General features: G+C 54.1%; 1 protein-coding gene across 1 annotated transcript in view; it reads left to right on the top strand.

The window, feature by feature from the left end:
* The window catches only part of CACNA2D2 (calcium voltage-gated channel auxiliary subunit alpha2delta 2), a 585,144-nt gene that overhangs the window by 459,939 nt on the left and 106,454 nt on the right, over positions 1-18,751 (top strand). Inside the window, exons 7-8 of the mRNA XM_026657031.2 lie at positions 5,386-5,517; positions 6,128-6,185. Coding sequence (XP_026512816.1) covers positions 5,386-5,517; positions 6,128-6,185 — 190 coding nt within the window. The remainder of the gene's footprint in view (positions 1-5,385; positions 5,518-6,127; positions 6,186-18,751) is intronic.

Raw genomic sequence — 18,751 nt, 5'->3', positions numbered from 1 at the left:
GCAGAGCTAAGTGGTCTCCTGCATCCCAGTCCAGTGCTCTACCCACTGGACCACACTGCTTCAGTGGTCAGGGATGCTGCAGTACCACGTGGTGATGACTGACTGAGCAGAGCTCCGATAGCTGCCTCTCCATAGGGGGTTGTAAGGGCATCGGCCACATTAAGGATGGGGAGGAATTGCCCAGGGGGCTTTGGGGAGGAATAGTTGGAACTCCCAGGATAAAACTGAGCCTGGAACCTAAGTCCAGCCTCTCAGCAACAGCCGCCGGCGGGCCACCATGACCTTGGCCACTGGCAGAGGCAGGTTACCAGGCTGGATGTTACCAGGAGCCTGTTCTGGCTGCAGAGAATGGAGGCAAATTCTGTATCTTATGGCAGCATTTCTCAAACTGGGGTCTGCGAGGGTACTCCAGGGGGTCTGCCAGCCCCGCTGATCAACTCCTCCTCCTCCCTTCCTCAACTCCTCCCAGTGCCTCCTGCACGCCAGGGAACAGCTGTTCAGGGTGTGCAGGAGGTGCTGGGAGAGGGGGCGGAAAGAGGCAGGGAAGAGGAGGAGCGGAGGTGGGGCCTTGAGGGAAGAGGTAGAGGGGGGGCAGGGCCTGGGGCTGATCTGGGGGTTGGGGGGTCTGTGAAAAAAATTAAATCAAAATGGAGGTCCTTGGGTTGCTAAAGTTTGAGAACCCCTTTGCTATGGGATCTACAGGAGGAGTGTAGCTAGCAGATGGTGACTGCTCAGTAATAGGCAAGGTAGAGTAACTTGGATACAGCTAGGTAAGTAGGAAGGAAGGATAATGAGGCAGTCTGTAGCCATCACCAGCGCTAGGGAGTCGGCAATGGAAAAAAGTTGGCTGTTACAGAATATTGGAGTCATGAGAGAACCTGGATCTGGATTTCTGGGCCTGCATGGCACGGACCCTGGGAGAAGAACTGGACCTGGATTCCTGAGCTCTGGGGCCCTGGGTGCCGCACCCAAGTGGAGGGGATCCAGCCGGCATGATTTTCTCTGGGTAGCTGTCTCCTGAGAGCAGCCTATGATGTTTATATTCAGGTACAAAAACTGCTGCTTAAGAAAGATTAATCTCCCTCTCACAAGGTCACTGAGAATGCAAGAAACCAAAACCAGTGCAATGGCCAGAAAGCTGGAGACCAAGAGCAGCTCTAAGGCAGCAGCCTTGCTGGCTTGCTAAGTGCACAGGTTGTGTCCTTGCCTCACTGGACAGTGGCCCAGTAGCCCCCACTGGGATGTGCAAACAGTGCAGCAGATGGTGTCAGCAAAGGGGAGCAACAGAGAGATTGGATGGAAAACTGTCCCTGTTTGCAACTGCCCCGAGCCCTGATGGGGCTGGATTGCCCAGTCCCCTCACCCCACCCGGACTGAGATGGGCTCTCGCTGCAGCCCTTCGAGGACATGGAGCTGCTCTGGAGGTGTGTGCCAGCCTAGTTGAGGTTTGAGGCCATGACACTGCAGTCAGCATCGTGCCATTCCACAGTGCAGGCTGGCACCCTGTCTTGGCAGTGGGAAGCAGCAGGGCTGAAGGGGCTGCCCAGTTTGTGGTGGTTGTTTTTTTCCTCTGTTTAATTTTAGGCAAGATACGGCTCTGCTTTCAAGAGTGGCGTTCAGAGCCACAAATGCTTTCCTTGAATGTTGGCTTTTAAAGTGTCCCTGCAAAGCCCTCAGCTCATGGGGCTGAGCTCCCAGCAAGTTTGGGGCATCTTCAGAGCCTGCCAGGCCCCTCAGAAGCCCCTGCTCTGGGAACAAGCTCCCCAGTGCCAAATTCTGCCCGGCACAGCAGTGGTGTTGTACAGGTGCCATGGGAACAGTTAATGCTGTCGCTTGAAATCTGAGATCCCTCGCTCTATGCAGACATTGTTCTGGCCATCGATCTGTTTTGCCTAAGCGTTTGTTTGTGCTGCACCTGCCATATCGCTGTGGTGCCGGGGCCCTTTTGGAGGGGGAATGCTTACGTACTCTTTGGATGGAAGAGAAGGGATTCCTTTCCTATCTATTCCCTGTCTCTTCCCTCCCTTGTCCTGCCCGTGGATGGATACCACCATTCAGTGCTCCCCGCTCCTTCACCAGCCTGCACTTCAAACCCCAAATGGGCTGGGTGGCTTGCAGGGCATTAGACTTGTCTACCCCATCTCAGACGTTGCCAGCCTGTCCTGCTCCAAATACCCCTCCGCCCCCCGAGACACGCTTTGCGCCATTGCCGGGTCTGGCAGGGTTATGAACCATGCGAAATCTCTTCTGAGCTGGAGAGGGTAGGCCCCTTCCCATCTCTGTGCTATTGTCTACATTTGCATATGGAGCAGCGTCTCCCCTGATGTGTGGTGCAGTTGCTGAGAGCGGAGCCGCAGGGAGGCAGAGCCAGGAGAGCGGGCTGGAGCTTGCACTGGGCTCAGGTGGGCACTCCCCACTCAGGTGCAGAGTTCCAGGGTTTCAGGAAGGGTCTGGGGAGGGGATGGGGCGGGGGAAGTTCTTATTCCCACTGAATGAGGAGGCTGCAGAAGAGGAAGGGAAGAGAGAGATGGACTGGGCTGATAACATGAAAGGAGTCAGGACTCCTGGGTTGTAGTCCAGGCGCAGTTGCTGTGTGGTAAAGTGGGGAGAGTTCAGCCCACTTGTGTGCTGCAGGAGGCTCCATGCTTTCCTCCTTGCAGAGAGCCAAGATCTTCAGCAGGAGGAGTTTGAGAGACTCACCAGCCTGAGTACTCTACGGGGTTCAGACCTCCTCATCCATCTTCCCCCATGCTCAGCTCCGCAGCTCAGCCCTGAACCACTGCAGAAACCCCCCTATGTCCCCAGCTACCCCTTGCCCCTGGCTCAGCCCTGTAGGAGCTGCCCCACTCAAGTACCATCCTTAGAGGCTTCTGAAAGAAGCAACCCCTTGTAAAGAGCAACTAACCGCATGCCTGTCCCACGCACTTCAGCAGTCCCGGCCCTATCTGATAATCACAGTCAGGCAGCTCTGAGCTCATCGGTTGCCTCAATAGCGGAATCATTTCAAATCGCTCTTTGACGGTGTCTTAATTGCTTTAGCGTCGAGCACGAGGGCCGTCGTGAATGCAGAGTAGGGCGAGCTCCCGGAGGGCCGCTCCTCTCACCCATTGTCTCTTGGGGACTGGCTGATGGAGGAGGGACTCGAACGCGGCCCCCATGGGGGACAGACCCAATTTATTTCCCATCTGCTGCGGGTATCTGGCGGCAAGCACGTACCACAGGCTTGAATGTGCCTCCTGCAGCTCCATCGTTTTGGGGAGGGGGGGTCCTTTGCCCACCAGCCACTCAGACTGGGAGCCTGGCACCTGCCTGGGGTGACTTTCTGGATCTGTGCAATAGTGTGTGGAGAAGAGGCCCAGAGTCCCTGCCAGCTGCTGATCGAGAAAGAAACCTCAGTCTGGGAAGCTCGGATTTGTCCATCTCCCCCTCCCCAGGCTGAAAGACACTGGTTCCCAGTACCCCAAGCCATGGAGATTAGATCTGTGAGGACCCCCATCTTGGACCACCCTGGCCATTGAACTAGGGACCTCGGCAGCTGCAGTCACAGACTCCCCTCCCCTGAGGATCGGGCACAGGGCCAGCTTTAGGCCGATTCACCCAATTCCCCAGAATCGGGCCCCACGCCTTAGGCTCACCTGGCGGTGGTCCGCTCCGGCGGCATTTTGGCGGCGGGGGGGGGGGGGTCCGCTCCGGGGTCTTCGGCGGCGGGGGGGAGTGTCCGCTCCGGGGGTCTTCGGCGGCCGGGGGCTCCAGGGTCTTTGGCGGCGGGGGGTCCTTCAGTGCCACGGAAGACACGGAGCGCCCCTCCGCCCCCGCTGCCAAAGTGCCGCCGAAGACCCGGACCGTGGAATCGGGCCCCGCAGGTCCTAAAGCCAGCCCTGATCGGGCAGAGAACACAGCAACCCTGGGTTACGCAGACGCAGGAGAAGGCCCCTAGCTCACAGCCAGAGGGTAGGTCTATATGGCAGTGACAGGGCTTGGCTGTAGCTCACTCGGGTCCTAGTGCAGGTGAGCTGTCCAATAATCATGCAGGGGTCAGGAGGGCTCATAGAGACCCTGCGGAAGTGTGTGCTGCTGCAGCTCCACTGCTCTGGGACAAGGGATACCTAGGTTAAAACTAGCCCCGGCATGGCCAGCTGAAGCCACACCCCAGAACTGCTGCCAGGACGTGCCCTGAGGATCTGTTTTTGCAAACATTGACAGCTGCCTGTAGTACCTCCTGCAGAGACCAGCCCCCTGCACTACAATGGGGTCGCCCCTGGGCCAATGGTTGCGCTTGGGAGGCAGCGTTGGCAGGATCGGACCTTCCATTGCAGGATCAGGTGTCAACACAAAGAAGACCTGGGGCTGCACCGTCTTAGTTCCAGAGTTGTGGTGTGACATGAGTTAGGTTTGAGGGGCCGGATCCTGCCCTGACCCAGGCCTGCTCCCCTCAGAGTAGCTGCCTGCTTACACTGCCATGCTGGGTGTAGGGGCACCAGGGCAAGAGCAGGCATGTGCTGGTGGATGGTGAGTGAGTAGCGGAGACATGGAGGAGGAAGGAGATGGAGCCCAGGCCCAGGGGCTGGCAGTGGGTGAGACACTGGCACAGTGCACTGGGTGGGCAGGGAAGGAGGGCACACGGGGCCAAGGGACAGCACTGTGCTGAGTGTGATTCCGATGTGGGGAAAGACGGAGCCGGTGCGGAGGGAGGAGTATGCTGCAGGCAATGGCTGCAAAGCCTGTGGCACTGAAGAATCACGGAGGGCTTGCGGGTGATGTCTGGCTGGGCTTCTCCCATGGCTGATCTGCTGGGACGCAGCCCAGACAGAGCTGGGTAGCTCCGTGCTGATCCGTGACAAACCAGGGCTCATCTCTGCCTGGTGCTGGCTTCCACGTTCCCACGTCTGGGCCTGGGGGGCGGCTTCCAGTGCCTCATGGAGCCCAGACTCTCCCTTCCATGGTGCTCTGCTCTTGAGGACCCAGCATCACAGCTGTCATTTCTGAGCCCCCTGCCCTCCCACCCCCAGCATCCCCTTGGCCCCAGCCTTGCCTCCTGTGCCCTGCTGCAGGAGTGGGGGTCTCCCACCCCTCCTTCCCCGTATCAGGAGAGGCACAGGGGCTGCTGAGTGAGCTCTAGGATGTGCTGAGGGGTTAGCACCAGCCACGTGGCGGCACACAGCTGAGATTCACAGCAGAGCAGTAGCTGCTAGGTATTGTTGCTCTCCTGGGCCAGCCACACCGCGGTCTAGATCTACACCAATCAGCAAGAGCGGAGGATGTGGCCCGCTGTGTCCATGTGTTCCCTGGCCAGCCCCTTTCAGGCCGAGGATGGGAAATGAACGAGGTCCTCTCCCTAGGTCCCATATGCCCCCACTCAGCCCGTCTGGGCTCTCTCCCTTCCAGCCACCGTGATCCTCAATGAGCTGAACTGGACTGAAGCCCTGGAGGACGTGTTTATCGAGAACCGGAAGGAAGACCCATCTCTGCTGTGGCAGGTCTTCGGCAGCGCTACTGGCGTGACCCGCTACTACCCAGGTCTGTTGCACCGGCATCGCGACTTTCTGGGGGGAAGGAAAACATGGCAGCAAGGCCCCCGAGTAACTGCAGCAGCCTCAAACACCCCTGCTAGGAGGTGGGGCATGCCCAGGTTAGGGGGCAGCAGCACAGCGCTTCCTAGTGCCATGCTGGGAGCTTAGGTGCTGAACTCAGGCTTTGAGATTCACAGTCCTTTTACAGGTGCCTATAAGGCATTGCGATCTGATACCTAACTCCTTGGGAGCATTCAGCCCCTCCTCTGGCACTGTGCTGGGCTGATCACATGCCCCTAGTACCGGCCAAGCTCCTGCTGACATCCACAGCAGCTTTGCCTCTGCAGGGAGCATGTAGCTCGGTGGTTCTCAGCCCACGGGCAGCCCAGTCAGCACACAGCTGCGGCCCATGTGACATCCTCAGGGCCATACAGGTAGAATATATACCGTGTGGATGCGGCCCACATAACACAGAGAGCTGCATCTGTAGCCCATGATGGTCAATAGATTGAGAACCAATGAGCTAGCTCATCAACTCCCCTCCCCCAGCCTCTATCCCCGTGTGCTGACATCTGCCTCCCCAGCGGTGTTTCACATCTCCTGTGTTTTCATTGCAGCCACCCCCTGGAGAGCGCCCAATAAGATCGACCTGTACGACGTCCGCAGGAGGCCTTGGTGAGAGGGGAGGGGGACAGTGCCCCGGGGAGAGGGGGGCTAGAGGGCTGCATGTGGATGACATACTGGGATGGGAGGTGGTGCACCCTGAACCACTTCTACAACCTGGGCACCCGCCTTCCATACAGCCCAGCGAATTCCTGGGCACCGAGGGCTAGGCCCACACCCTGCAGGCTGCACCCGTACTTAGAAGCTCCCATTGAGGTAGCCAGCTATTTGTATTCATGGAGCTGTGTGCGGCATCAAGGCCCCCAACAGCTCATAGACATGGGGCTGTGATAGCAAAGCTGACCTGGTCACAAAGGACATTGAAAAGAGCCTGGAACACTAATGGTCAATGTCCCCAGTCTTTCAGCTACTGTAAATTGCCAGCACTGCCATGCATTGGCAGAGCATTCTGGGCAATTGCATGTAAATGATCACAGCAGGCCCCTCCCACTCCCAGGACTGCCCCAACAAGCAGCTATTAAAATGGAGATGGGTTTACCGAGGCCAGGTATATAGCTGTTCAGGAGTCTCCTCTCTTCCCCTTTCTCTCTCCCCTCTTGCCTGCATCTTCTCTTCCCCCTCTCCCTCCATCCCTCGCTCACTCTTGTAGGGAGGCAGCTAGGCTGTATGAAACTCCAGGTCTGGGAGCAGCCAGCTCTGTCCAATTTTCATTTCACACATCATTGGTGTTGGAAAATGGATACAATAACACAGGCAGGGGCATCGGAGCTGCAGCTTTTGGCTCCTTCTTTCCTCCCCTCCCCTTCCTTCCTGCCTCTGGGGAAGACAGAGGGTTAGGCAGCTAGATTCTTAGATACAGACCAAGCGGGTTGATCATCTTCCTTCCTTTTTCCCCCAGTGGAGATGGTAAGTGTGGGGCTCGTTCATAGGCAGAACTCACATAGGATCCGGTTTAAAAAGAAAAACGAACGACTCTCAAAAGCTGGAGCCAGAAAGACAGTGAGAGAAATACGAGGCACAATGACAGACTGTGTTGAAGTGATAGCTGCAAGCATCAATTTAGCCACACATCAAGTTAAGCATGATTGAATCAGTTACAATTAGCCCTGGTAGAGGAGCTAGCTCTATAGGGCTAATTATTCCACCACAAATGCAGGGTGCTTGGGATTTCCTGTTTATTCGGGGCTCCTTTTAACTATCCAAATGGCACTGGCTGCCTGTGGTGCAGGGGGTAATAGAAAATATAAGGGTGCTTTTGCATCCCTACATTCTGCTTTGATCCCTAGCTAAACAGCCTTCTTCCTGCACTGAGCCTGCCTCTGCTTAGGTGACAGCTCTTTTCTTTTGTTTGCCTGACAACTGCTGTTATCGGTTTTTACCCATGTCGTCTTTAGCGCCTTGCTTGTCCAAACAGGTATTTACCTCCTGGAAGGACACAGCAGGAGGGCATCCTAAGCAGAAGCCCTGGAAGGGCAACAAAGAGAAAAAATATCAGAGGTGGGGAAGGTTTTCATGTTTAATAGCCAGCATTTGCATAAACAGTAGCAGCTTGTTTAAAGTCTGTCCTTTAAACTCCGGGTCCCTGCTTATCTGGAGCCAGACAAAGCCCCATCCCAACAGGGCTGGCTGCAGAACAGATAAGGTTCTCTCAGCCGCCAGAAGGAGAGACACAGGCACGAGCGTGTTCACGTGCACAGTGATGCAATGCAAAGGTGGTGGAGTTAAAAGCACCTAAGTCAGGAAATGAAAGCACTAAGGTGCAGATCCTCGAGGGAATTTAGGAGCCTAAAGTTAGGAGTAAGGTGCCTAAATCCCTTTGTGTAAAGCAGGGCTGCACCAGGGCTGAGGATCTGCCACACTAGGCGCAATGTAGGCATGTTAATGGTCTGAGAACTGTAACTCTTCCATTGTCTGACGTGTCTGGGTCTAAGGCTCGATCCGTGCAGGTCCTTTCATCCACCTGCTGTGTGCTGGAGTCAGTGGCACTCTGCACAGGCAAAGGGATGGGATTGCAGGGTCAGACCCAGGTTTTTAAATGAAACATTGTTTTACTCTTCTTTTTCCATTGAATTTCCATGGGGATTTTAAAGGAGGGAAAAAAACCCTGTGCTTAACGATGATAGGCCCTGATTCAAGAAAGCCCTTAAAGTTAAATATGTGTTTACATGCTTTCCTGAATAGTGGCTTTAGTATTTAAATGGTTCTATTGGCTCTGCAAGTTCATACCTCATTGGGGTGAATGAGGGGAGCAAAGTGTTTCCATCATCTGTCTGTCTATCCATCAGTTTGTTGTAATAAGCCATAAATCCAATGTCTTTGGATCCATGATTTTTAGCATCTACCAAAGTTATGAATTTAAGCTCCCAGCTTGTCTTTTGAAGGTGTTGTGCAGGTTTCCTTTGAAGACGAAGACTGAGAGGTCAGATCAGCTAAAGCCCATGTCAAGTTTGGGCACCTGAACTGAGAGCTGAGAGTGACACCCCTCTCAGTAAAAAGCGACAAAGAGTCTTGTGGCACCTTATAGACTAACAGACGTATTGGAGCATAAGCAGGACTCTTTGTCACTTTTTACAGATCCAGACTAACACGGCTCCCCCTCTGATATTGACCCCTCTCAGTGACACCCCTGCTGGGCCCAAGCAGCCTGACAGGAGGAAGCTGCCTGACACTAATGCAGAGAAGACAAAAGCCAGACTTGCGGCGGGTGTGCAGGGGACAAGGAACCTGGGGGTGGGAAATTACATACAACGAGGTTTTTCCTGGGGATATTTTTAACAGGTGGGTTCTCTTTGTTTAGTTCGTCACATTAAAAACTACCCTCTCCTGGAAACCTGTGGGTGGCAATATGAATGCAGCATTTGCTCTAAATCCGGGTTTAGACATGAACAAGGAGTGCTGGAAGCTGTCACATTTCAGAATCCTTTTCTTCTCTCATGTAAATACACATTATGCATCCAGTGCGTAGCAGACACTGGAAATCCCTTGGAGAAGTTGCTGCCCAGAAGCCACGAATAGACACTGTTGAGACTTTTCTTTCTTTCCTTCTGATTGTATTTGTTGCGCAGAAGGAAAGAGCCGGTTGGTTTCTCTGGGGAATACCTTCTTCCTGTTGCTTTAGTCATCTTTGCTTCTTTAATCTGAACAAATTTCATTCTTGAGAAAGGTGCCACATTAATCTGAGTTCATCTCCTCCCTCTGCCATGGACTGATGTATGACAATTACTCTCTCTGGGCCTCCATTCCCCATCTTTAAAACTGGGCTTAATAAATCCATCTTTTCACTGGCTGGTCTATGAATATTAAGCTCTTAGGAGCTGGGACTATCACTATGGATATGTCCACACTGTAGCCTTGGCCCGTACACCTACATGTGTTGTTGCCCAAATCTTCCTGCCATCCACAGCAAACCCCTCAAGCGCACGCTTATTTGCACTCTGAACCCATGTTTGCCTGCACTGCTGGAACCTGCCCACTTTGCAGTGAGGACGCAGGCAAGATCACTTGAGTGCTGACAGCCCTCCAGGGCCTTCCCACAATTCCCCCTGAAGGACAGACAAGTTCTCTCTCAATTGACACAGTTGACTGGGGAAGAATCCTAGGGCATCTGAGCACCAAGAACTATGGGACGGGTGCAGACGAGCGCAGGAACAGCGAGGACACACAGTCACAGGGGCAGGGCTTTGCTGTGGGGAGGCTGCCACCCAGGCTAGGCTGACTCAGGTGCCAATCACCGGACAGCTGAAATGACACTCAGATCTTGAATACCTTAGTTTTTTGTCTATTGAAATCGCAGAGGAGGGGAGGTTGTTTTCCATGGGCTTTGTGTATCATTTCTGTGATTTCCACACAACCCGCTTTGCTTTTACAAAAACAATATGTTTGTATCATAATTTTCCCCTTAAGACTGTGTGCAAAACACGCTGCCTGGGGAGACTGGCCGCAAACCCAGCTGAAAACAGGCTTGTAGCAGAAACAGCATTGCTGCAGGGCAGCTTTGTCTTACCAGGGCCTCATCCGGCAAACGCTTCATGAGAGTCAGAGAGAGGTTGGAGTTAGCAGGAGCTCTGCACACTGAGGACATGCAGGGTTGGGCCCAAAGCAGGTGCCTAGCTCCCATTGAAGTCAATGGGAGTTCTGCATGTGGCAAGCATACAGGATCAGGCCCCAGCAGCTCCTGACTGCAGGGACAGGGGTTTTGCATGCTTTCCTCTAAGGGAGGGCACTACATTGCACAGGCATGCGTAGGATTTCAAGAGGCATTCTGCCCTGCCCAGCCTTGCCTTGTCACCAGACTGACAAATAGGACGGAGCGGTGGGAGCGCGCACCCCAGCGCCAATCAGGCTCTCTCTTTGACAGGAAATTAATGGCCCCACCATTATGGTTAATTGTCTTTGATTGCTGCACATTAATTATTAACTTTCCTCAGTTGCGGCGGCTGTGCAGGGTTATTAGGGAAGGAGCCGAGTCTGGCTGGCTTGTGTTTGGTTACTGTGCTAAGGCCCTCACTGATGCGCTTTCTCCTGGAGCTTGTTGGAGAATAATCCTCATTAGCACCAGCATGAATCCTCTCTCTCCTCAGCAGCAGCAAAGCACTTAAGCGTGGGCTTAAGTCAGTGGGATTTTAAGCGCATGCTCAGAACTAAACAAGGACTGAAGTGTTTTGCAGAGCTGGGACTGACCTCCAGGCCTGTGCACTTGAGAATGGAAAGTGCCTGCTCCTCAGAATTTCTCTGTTTCTAACGCTAACCAAAGTCAAACTGTTGTGGGAAGAGCCGGCAGTGAGCCCTTCAGGGAGGGGCCTGGGAGAACTGTACGCCCCACATGGGCAGTTCTAGAGGAACGAACAGGGAGGCAGTTATGCATGGAGAGAGAATCCCCACTTCACCTACAGCAGGGGCAGGTTCTGCAGCCTGGGGGGACATCCTCACTGCAGAGGTAGCCCTGATGATCGGCCCCTGGCTTAGCCTTGCCCAGGTGTGAGCAGCTGCCCTGCAAACCAGACCCCAGTTGCTGTGTCCCACACTGGTGCTGCTCTGCCCCGTGTGTGTCACTAGGACTTCTGGGGGCACATCTCATGGGTCTCCATGTTTCTTTCCCAGTGAACTGTGGGAGCACGGGTCTGTCCTCCTGGGCACACAGTGGGGAATTGTGGGAAGGCACCAGTGGACTGTCAGTGCATGGTTTAGCCTGCGTCCTCACTGCAGAGTGCAATTAGCAGCTGGGCTCTAACCCCCCACCCTTTCCTCACCCCCCACCCTGAGGCAGGACAGCTAGCCTGGGTTCAAAACACCACCAAACTGGGCTCAGAGGGTTTGTGTGCGGAAGGGGGGGAGGAGGAGAGAGTATTAGAGCAACACCCATAAGAGCCAGGGCTCAGTCAGCACTGAAGACAGACCCTGAGAGTATGTCTACACTGCAATAAATGACCTGCAGGACCAAGCGTCAGGGCCTGGGTCAATTGACTTGGGCTCGGGCTGATAGCAGTGTAGACCCTGGGGCTCAGGCCGGAGCCTGGGCTCCAAGACCCACCATCCACCCCCTGTTGGGTTTAGGAGCATTTATGCTGCTGTTTTTAGCCCCGCGGCCCAAGGGGTGCAAGCCCAAGTCAGCTGACCCAGGCTCTGCGACTCGGTACCGCGGGTTTTCTTTGCTGTGTAGACATACCCTGACCTTTGGCTATGTCTACACTAGCCCTTTTCCCCTTGCATTGCCCAGTGGTTGGGGTTCCCGTAACCACAGCCCTGCCTGGCCTTGCTCAGAGCAGGTGTGCACAGCCTGGTGGCCAAAAGACCAGTGGCCGCCAGCACCTTCCATATGAGAGCACACCCACAATCGCTAGCCCCCCTTGCTGGGACTATGCGAGCAGCAGTGCGAAATTGTAGGGGGAAGTGTGGGGTGAAGGAGGCAGAGAAACGGAGGTTGCAGCTGGGCCGAAGACCAAGTTCTCCCTTGCCCCTGCAGAGAGATAGCTCTGCACAGGGTGGGCAGACACACAGGGAGAGCCCTCCTGGGACGGGAGAATGGGGAGTGCTGGGACAGGCCCTGGAGTTAATTCCAAGAGCTAATCCCTCATTGCCAGTGAGCGGGGCAACGGTGAGGAGTCAGGAGAGCTGAGTTCTGCCGGTCTATTTACAATGTAAGCCCTTCGGTCTGTTTAGAGTGTACAGCACCTGGCACAAGGGGGCCTGATCCATAGGTCCTACTGTAATACACATAACAACAATGTGCTTCCAGCAGGGTCATGTGATGGTAGCTCAGGGTCTGAAATTCCAGCTTGCCAAGCTCCTTAGCTCCCCCTTTCTTTCTCAGGGTCAGGGGCCCAGCACACAGCTCCTGCCAAGAGCCATTTGGATTGCCCAGCAGCACGGTCAGTGGGCAGCTCTCCCTTGCTCCCTGCCTTGATAAATGACCTTATTAAATAAACCCTTTTCCTGCAGTGCCCTGAGTATTATGCCGAGCACAGTGCCCAGAGATAAATGCGCTGCCACCATCCATTAGGAGCAGCATCTTAGTTCAGCCTCCTTATGCCGTCCAGTGTGGGAGACTGGAGCATGGCTTAACAGACCAGAGCATAGGGCTCTAGCTGGAGAAATAGGTCCAGCTTTAAAGGCTGAGGCAGGTAGACCCATTCACACGGGTGCCCAGAATATGCCCTGCGCTCCCCTGAAGAGCCATGAAACTCACCGAAGTCTAATGTGGTTTATTTCACCTGCACCCTTGCATACGTTCCTGTTTGCGCATCTGTAATGTCACCAGGGGCACGGGGCTATCCAGTCCCCTCGCTCCCTGTTTTACAGTCTCTCCACTGGCTGCCCATAAAACTGTATCGATCCCACGGTTTTAGAGCTCATTTCAGAGGCACGCCAGGGCCTGGTACAGCAGACAGATCCTTTGTCACCCTCTACTCCTGGTCGTTGGTGGAGGTCAGAATCAGCAGGCTGGGTTGTTTGTCCCAGTCATAAACCAGGGTCCTTGGAGTTAGGGTTTTGAGCAACCCTGCCCCAGTTTAAAATGGGTCTGAGTTGCAGAGCTGGGATCCAGCTCCCAGCTTCCCCAAGGCTCAGAGGGTTGGTTCAGCTCTAGGAAGCACAGAGTTCTAGGAAGCAAAGGTGAACCCAAGCCACCTTATACCATACATATTCAGGGCTGCTTCAGGGGCTGAAACAGGCCCTTGGTATAAATTAGAGCAGCCTGAGCGGGGCTCTGATTTATGGCAGACTACGGGTTGCTACGCAGCCTGGAGCAGCTCAGAATCACTGGAGCAGGAGAGGCCCCCAACAGGCCTCCTTTTGTCCAAGGCTCCGTCCATGGGACATGCTCTACTCTGAAGTTTATGAGTGGGGATGGCGTCAGGGTATTTCCCCCTGGCCCTCTGTACGCGGCTCTGGATTTCAAGTGAATCCGAAGAACTGAGTATTTGCTGCAGCGTTGATCTGTTCGGAGCTAGCATGGGGGGGCATTTCAACCCAGCCTCGGTCAAGTCCTCTGCCGGCCCAAGTGAAGGCCCTGGTGCGTGTGCATCTTCTTGTATTGACTGTTCCCCAGCAGCATGAGTAAGTGCGAGGATGGGTCCTTTGTGAGCATCAGTGGCACAGGGCAAGATGGGACTTGCTGCCAGCTCGAATCTCTGCAATGAATGGGGATGTCACTGCAGTGCTGGGCTTCCTTCTCTTTTCTCCTAAGTCTGATCTTTACTGTTTACAAGTGATGGGGAATATTGACATGCAGGGATCCCGAGAGCTTCGGTCTTCCCTTGGGTTGGATGTCAGTGGCAGGAATCACGTACACAATCCACACAGACTCGCTGTACCACAGGGGGCAACAGCACTTGTTCTTGCCATGCCAGTTAGGGCTAGTGCTGCCTTTGTGGCACCAGGATTCATAGCAGAGGATGGAGGGGACAGCCCTAAAAATCAGTGTCCTGTCCCTTTTCCTCCCTCCCTCCGGGACTCAGTACAACATTCTTTGTTGCTCCTCGGGGTTATGGGGACGGGGAGGGGTTACCTGCTGTCCCCCAGCTGTGGCTGACCCGTCACAGCTCCCCCCTGGCTTGGTTCAGGAAAAGAACCCCCTAAACTCCCCCTCCCATGCCTTGCCCCCAAATGCAGGACTCAGGACCCAGAACAAAGTGCTCACCCTTGCGCTCCCCTGGCCAGCACACATGCAGTCTGGGATGTGGAGCCAGGGGCTCCGAGGCAAAGCAGGAGAGAGGACGGGGCTCTTTTACTAGCTGGAAAACATCTCCTGTTCCCTGGACAGTGCCAAAAGCAAAGGGGCTGGTTGGTCCCATGGCTGCTTGTGAGGCGGAGAGCTCAGCCTCACCCCCAAAGAAAATATAATCATTTCCAATTAGTGAACATCCCTCACTCGCTTTAGTAATCAAGGCCTGTCCATTTACAAGTAATTCCCAGTAATGGTGAGTAATTGACAGTAATTAAGCACTAATTCACATCAGGCCAGATCCTGTTTGAATCAATGACGAAGCTGCCTTTGACGTCGACCAGGGCAGGATCAGGTCCTTGCCAAGCAGCGTGTAGACATGGCAGGAAGGATCAGGCCATCTGGAGATGCGCTGGTAACATAAGAACGGCCACAGTGGGTCAGACCAATGGTCCATCTAGCCCAGTATCCTGTCTTCTGACAGTGGCCAGTGCCAGGAATGAACAGAACAGGTAATCATCAAGTGATCCATCCCCAGTCGTCCATTCCCAGCTTCTGGGGGCAGTTACAGCGCCGGGAGTTACAGCGCCACTCAGAGAGCGCTGAAGGGAAACCGCTGTTGTGTGTTCACACTGTCAGCTGCCTGTGCAATAGCGTGTTCACACTTGTGGCACTTGCAGCGGTATTCGGAGTGGTGCACTCTGGGCAGCTATCCCACAGAGCACCTCTTTCTCTTCTGCTGCTAAGAGTTGTAGGAAGGCGGAGCAGGTCACGGAGCATCCTGGGTCCTATCCCAATGCCCCGTGATGCATTGCTTTGCGTCTCAGCAATCCCTGTGCTTCCATCCACATTTGGTGCCATCTTTCAACGGTTTCTGCACACCTTGCCTCTTCGGGCTGCAGGATCCCGAACTGCTGACCAGTATGCTGCTCACTCTGACCAACACGTCATGGGTGGCAGTGGAGTTATTCTTTAAACTACAAAGGCAAGAGGAGTGCGACATTGATCTCGGCACATGTAGTAGCTACGACACGAGATTGCTTGTGGCATTCACAGAGGTGCTGATCACAGGTGAACGCCACTTTTGGGCTCAGGAAACAAGCACTGAGTGGTGGGATCACATCATCATGCACGTCTAGGATGATGAGCAGTGGCTGCAGAACTTTCTCATGAGGAAAGCCACATTCATGGGACTGTGTGATGAGCGCGCCCCAGCCCTGCGATGCAAGGACACGAGAATGAGAGCTGCCGTGTCGTTGGAGAAGCGCGTGACCATTGCACTGTGGAAGCTGGCTACTCCAGACTGCTACCAATCGGTCGCTAACCAGTTCGGAGTGGGAAAGTCTACCATTGGACTCGTGTTGATGGAAGTGTGCATGGCCATTAATATCATCCTGCTCCGAAAGATCGTGACTCTGGGCAACGTGCATGCCATTGTAGATGGCTTTGCACAAATGGGCTTCCCTAACTGCGGAGGGGTGATAGATGGCACGCATATTCCAATTCTGGCACCATAGCACCATAGCACCTACCTACCCAGTACATTAATTGGAAGGGGTATTTCTCAATGGTTCTCCAGGCGCTTGTCGATCACCGTGGGCGTTTCACAGACATTAACGCAGGCTGCTCCAGAAAGGTGCATGACGCACGCATCTTTCGAAATACTGGCCTGTTCAGGAAGCTGCAAGCAGGGACTTTCTTCCCAGACCACAAGATCACTGTAGGGAAGTCGAAATGCCCATTGTGATTCTAGAAGACCCACCTACCTCTTAATGCCGTGCTTATGAAGCCATACATGGGGCAACTTGACAGCAGCAAGGAGGCTGAGCAAGTGCAGAATGACTGTTGAGTGTGCTTTTGGCCATTTAAAAGCCTGCTGGCGCTGCCGCTATGGGAAGCTGGACCTGGCCGATGACAATATTCCTATGCTTATAGCCGCGTGCTGTACGCTCCATAATATTTGTGAAGGGAAGGGTGAAAGCTTCACTCAGGGCTGGACCGCAGAGGCTCAGCGCCTGGAAGCTGAGTTTGAACAGCCAGAGACCAGGGCTATTAGAGGAGCGCAGCGCGGGGCTATAAGGATCAGAGATGCCTTGAGGTAGAAATTTGAAGCTGAAAGCCACTAATATGTGTTGCTATGCTCGGGAGTGCAGTGCCTGTAATGCTAGGAGGTGATTAATGCTAGGAGACGATGCAATATGTGGGTTTAACATAATTGTATGTTGCTTTGCAGGGCTCTTTTTGCTTTCAGTTAATAGAATAAAGATTGGTTTCAAACCAACACAATTCTTTTATTAAAAAACAACAACTGGAGGAGAGAGTCAAACCAAAAAAAACATCAACAGTGAGGGGGACAGGGGAAGGGAAGGTCCCAGGAGGAGTAGGGGTCCCGGGACAGGTAAAGATTTATGTATGTCCAGGGATCATATCCAACCTTTTCCTTTGGAGTACAATGCAGCGGGTACTGTACTTCAGCAGGGCCAAACTGCAGAGGGATGGGTGTTGAATGCAGTGGGTAGTGGGAGACCACAATGCTGGACTGTGAGGGGGGAGGAGTGGAATACCGTGGATATAGACTGGAGCCAGGAGGTTGATAAGAGTGTGTTGGCAGTGTCTGGGGGAGCATGGGAAAGAGTTTTGCGACAGCAGCTGCAGGGGAGGGCAGGCGCGGAGCTGCTCAATTTGAAGAGCTAGTATCGCCTGGAGCATGTCTGCTTGGGACGCCACAACTTTAGGAGCCGCTCCGTGGCTTCATTCTGGCGTGCCGCATTCTCCTTTTGGTCCCTCTTCTCGCTGTCCCGCCACTCCTTCAATTCCTATTTCTCGGCGGCGGAGTGCATCATAACATCACGCAGAAAGTCCTCCTTAGTTCTTCTTGGCCGCTTTCTAATTCTGCGCTGCCGTTCAACCGCTGATAACAAAGAGGGAGGCTGGGTTTCCAAGGTCATCTCTGTGAAGTTTAAACACAACATTTTACAGAAGCAGTATTGTTTGCAACACACAGAACACTGATTCAGTGATTTAAAACACAGCCAGTACTCTCACACCTGTCACTAACTGGCTGACCCCAGGCAAGCACACATGAGCCACAAGATCTCCAAAATGGTGAGTAGCCGCAGGGGCAGGGTAAATCAGTCTTCCTGGACCCTGCTGTACACTGGGCACATGGCTCCTGGGGAGAGCCAGCACTGTAGGAGGGGCCTGATAATCATTCCTGTCCCCACACTTTCCACAGGATGTGATCATTATTGAAGATATCTCGCTGGTGCGGGTGAGCAGGGAATCAAGGGAGGGTCTTCTCCAAGACTGTGGCTTTCACCCTGGCCCCTATGCGGTTCACCTGTGTACAGCAATGGTCCCCCACCCCACCCCCCGTGATGGCACAGTGGTGCAGGAAAGTTACCGTTAATGGGGCAAGAAACAAAGCAGCTCTGCCAAAGAACCTGCGGCAGCAGATTGCCCAGTATCTCCATGAGAATTTCCTGGAGATCTCTGAGGGAGATTCCTGTGAAGTGAGGGAGTCTGTCAACAGCCTGTTCCGCCACTCAGACTAGGCATGTGGTGGGAGACAAGCCTGCTTTCTGCAACTTTCCTGCCCCCAACAACTTGCTTCAGCGATTCCCAAAATCAGATCCACGTACCAGGGGCCTCCTCTCCTGTTTGCACTTTGCCAACATCCAACAGCTGTGACTGGCTAGCCTCCTCTGGGGTAGAAAAGAGCTCCTGGCTGCATGCATCTCTGACCTCTGAGTCATCCTCTGCCTTTGGGTCCCCCTCCACATCCAAGATTTCCTCCTACTGGCTTGGTCCACTTTCGACTGGCATGCAAGCCACCGAAGTATCCACAGTGGTCTTCTCAGTGGAGGTGGGGTCGCCGCTGAATATCGCGTCCAGCTCTTTGTAGAACTGGCAGCTCGTGGGCACAGCACCGGAGCGGCGGTTTGCCTCCCGTGCCGTGTGGTAGGCGTTCTGCAGCTCCTTCACTTTGACCCTGCACTGCAGTGTGTCCCAGTCATGGCCCCTTTCTGTCATGCATCATGAAATCTGTCCGTAGGTATCATAATTCCTACGCCTGGAGTGCAGTGGGGACTGGACAGCCTCCTCTCCCCAAAAGCTGATGAGGTCCAGCAGCTTGGCATTGCTCCAAGAGGGGGATCGCCTGGTGTGTGGAGCAAGCATGGCCACCTGGAAAGATGCGCTGAGATCACTGCACGCATCACCGAGCAAAGGGGACTTTCAAATTTCCAAAGGAATTTACGGGGTGGGAATGACTGTTGGTCACCTGAGGGCAGGGCGGTAGAGTTCAAACCGATGACCAGACAGATGAGAACAGGCATTGTGGGACACTGTGGGGTCCCATGCGGAGCGGATAAAGCACACGACCAATGTGGTTGCAAGCTGAATCTGAGTCCTGTTTATTACAAGCTTTCTTTTATAGTCTTTCTCAACATTACAT

This window comes from Terrapene carolina, unplaced genomic scaffold, assembly GCF_002925995.2.
Source record: "Terrapene carolina triunguis isolate 2854851 unplaced genomic scaffold, T_m_triunguis-2.0 Scaffold235, whole genome shotgun sequence".
Taxonomy (NCBI): domain Eukaryota; kingdom Metazoa; phylum Chordata; order Testudines; family Emydidae; genus Terrapene; species Terrapene triunguis.
The sequence above is the reverse complement of the archived record's forward strand: the minus strand, read 5'-3'. Positions and strand labels throughout refer to the sequence as shown.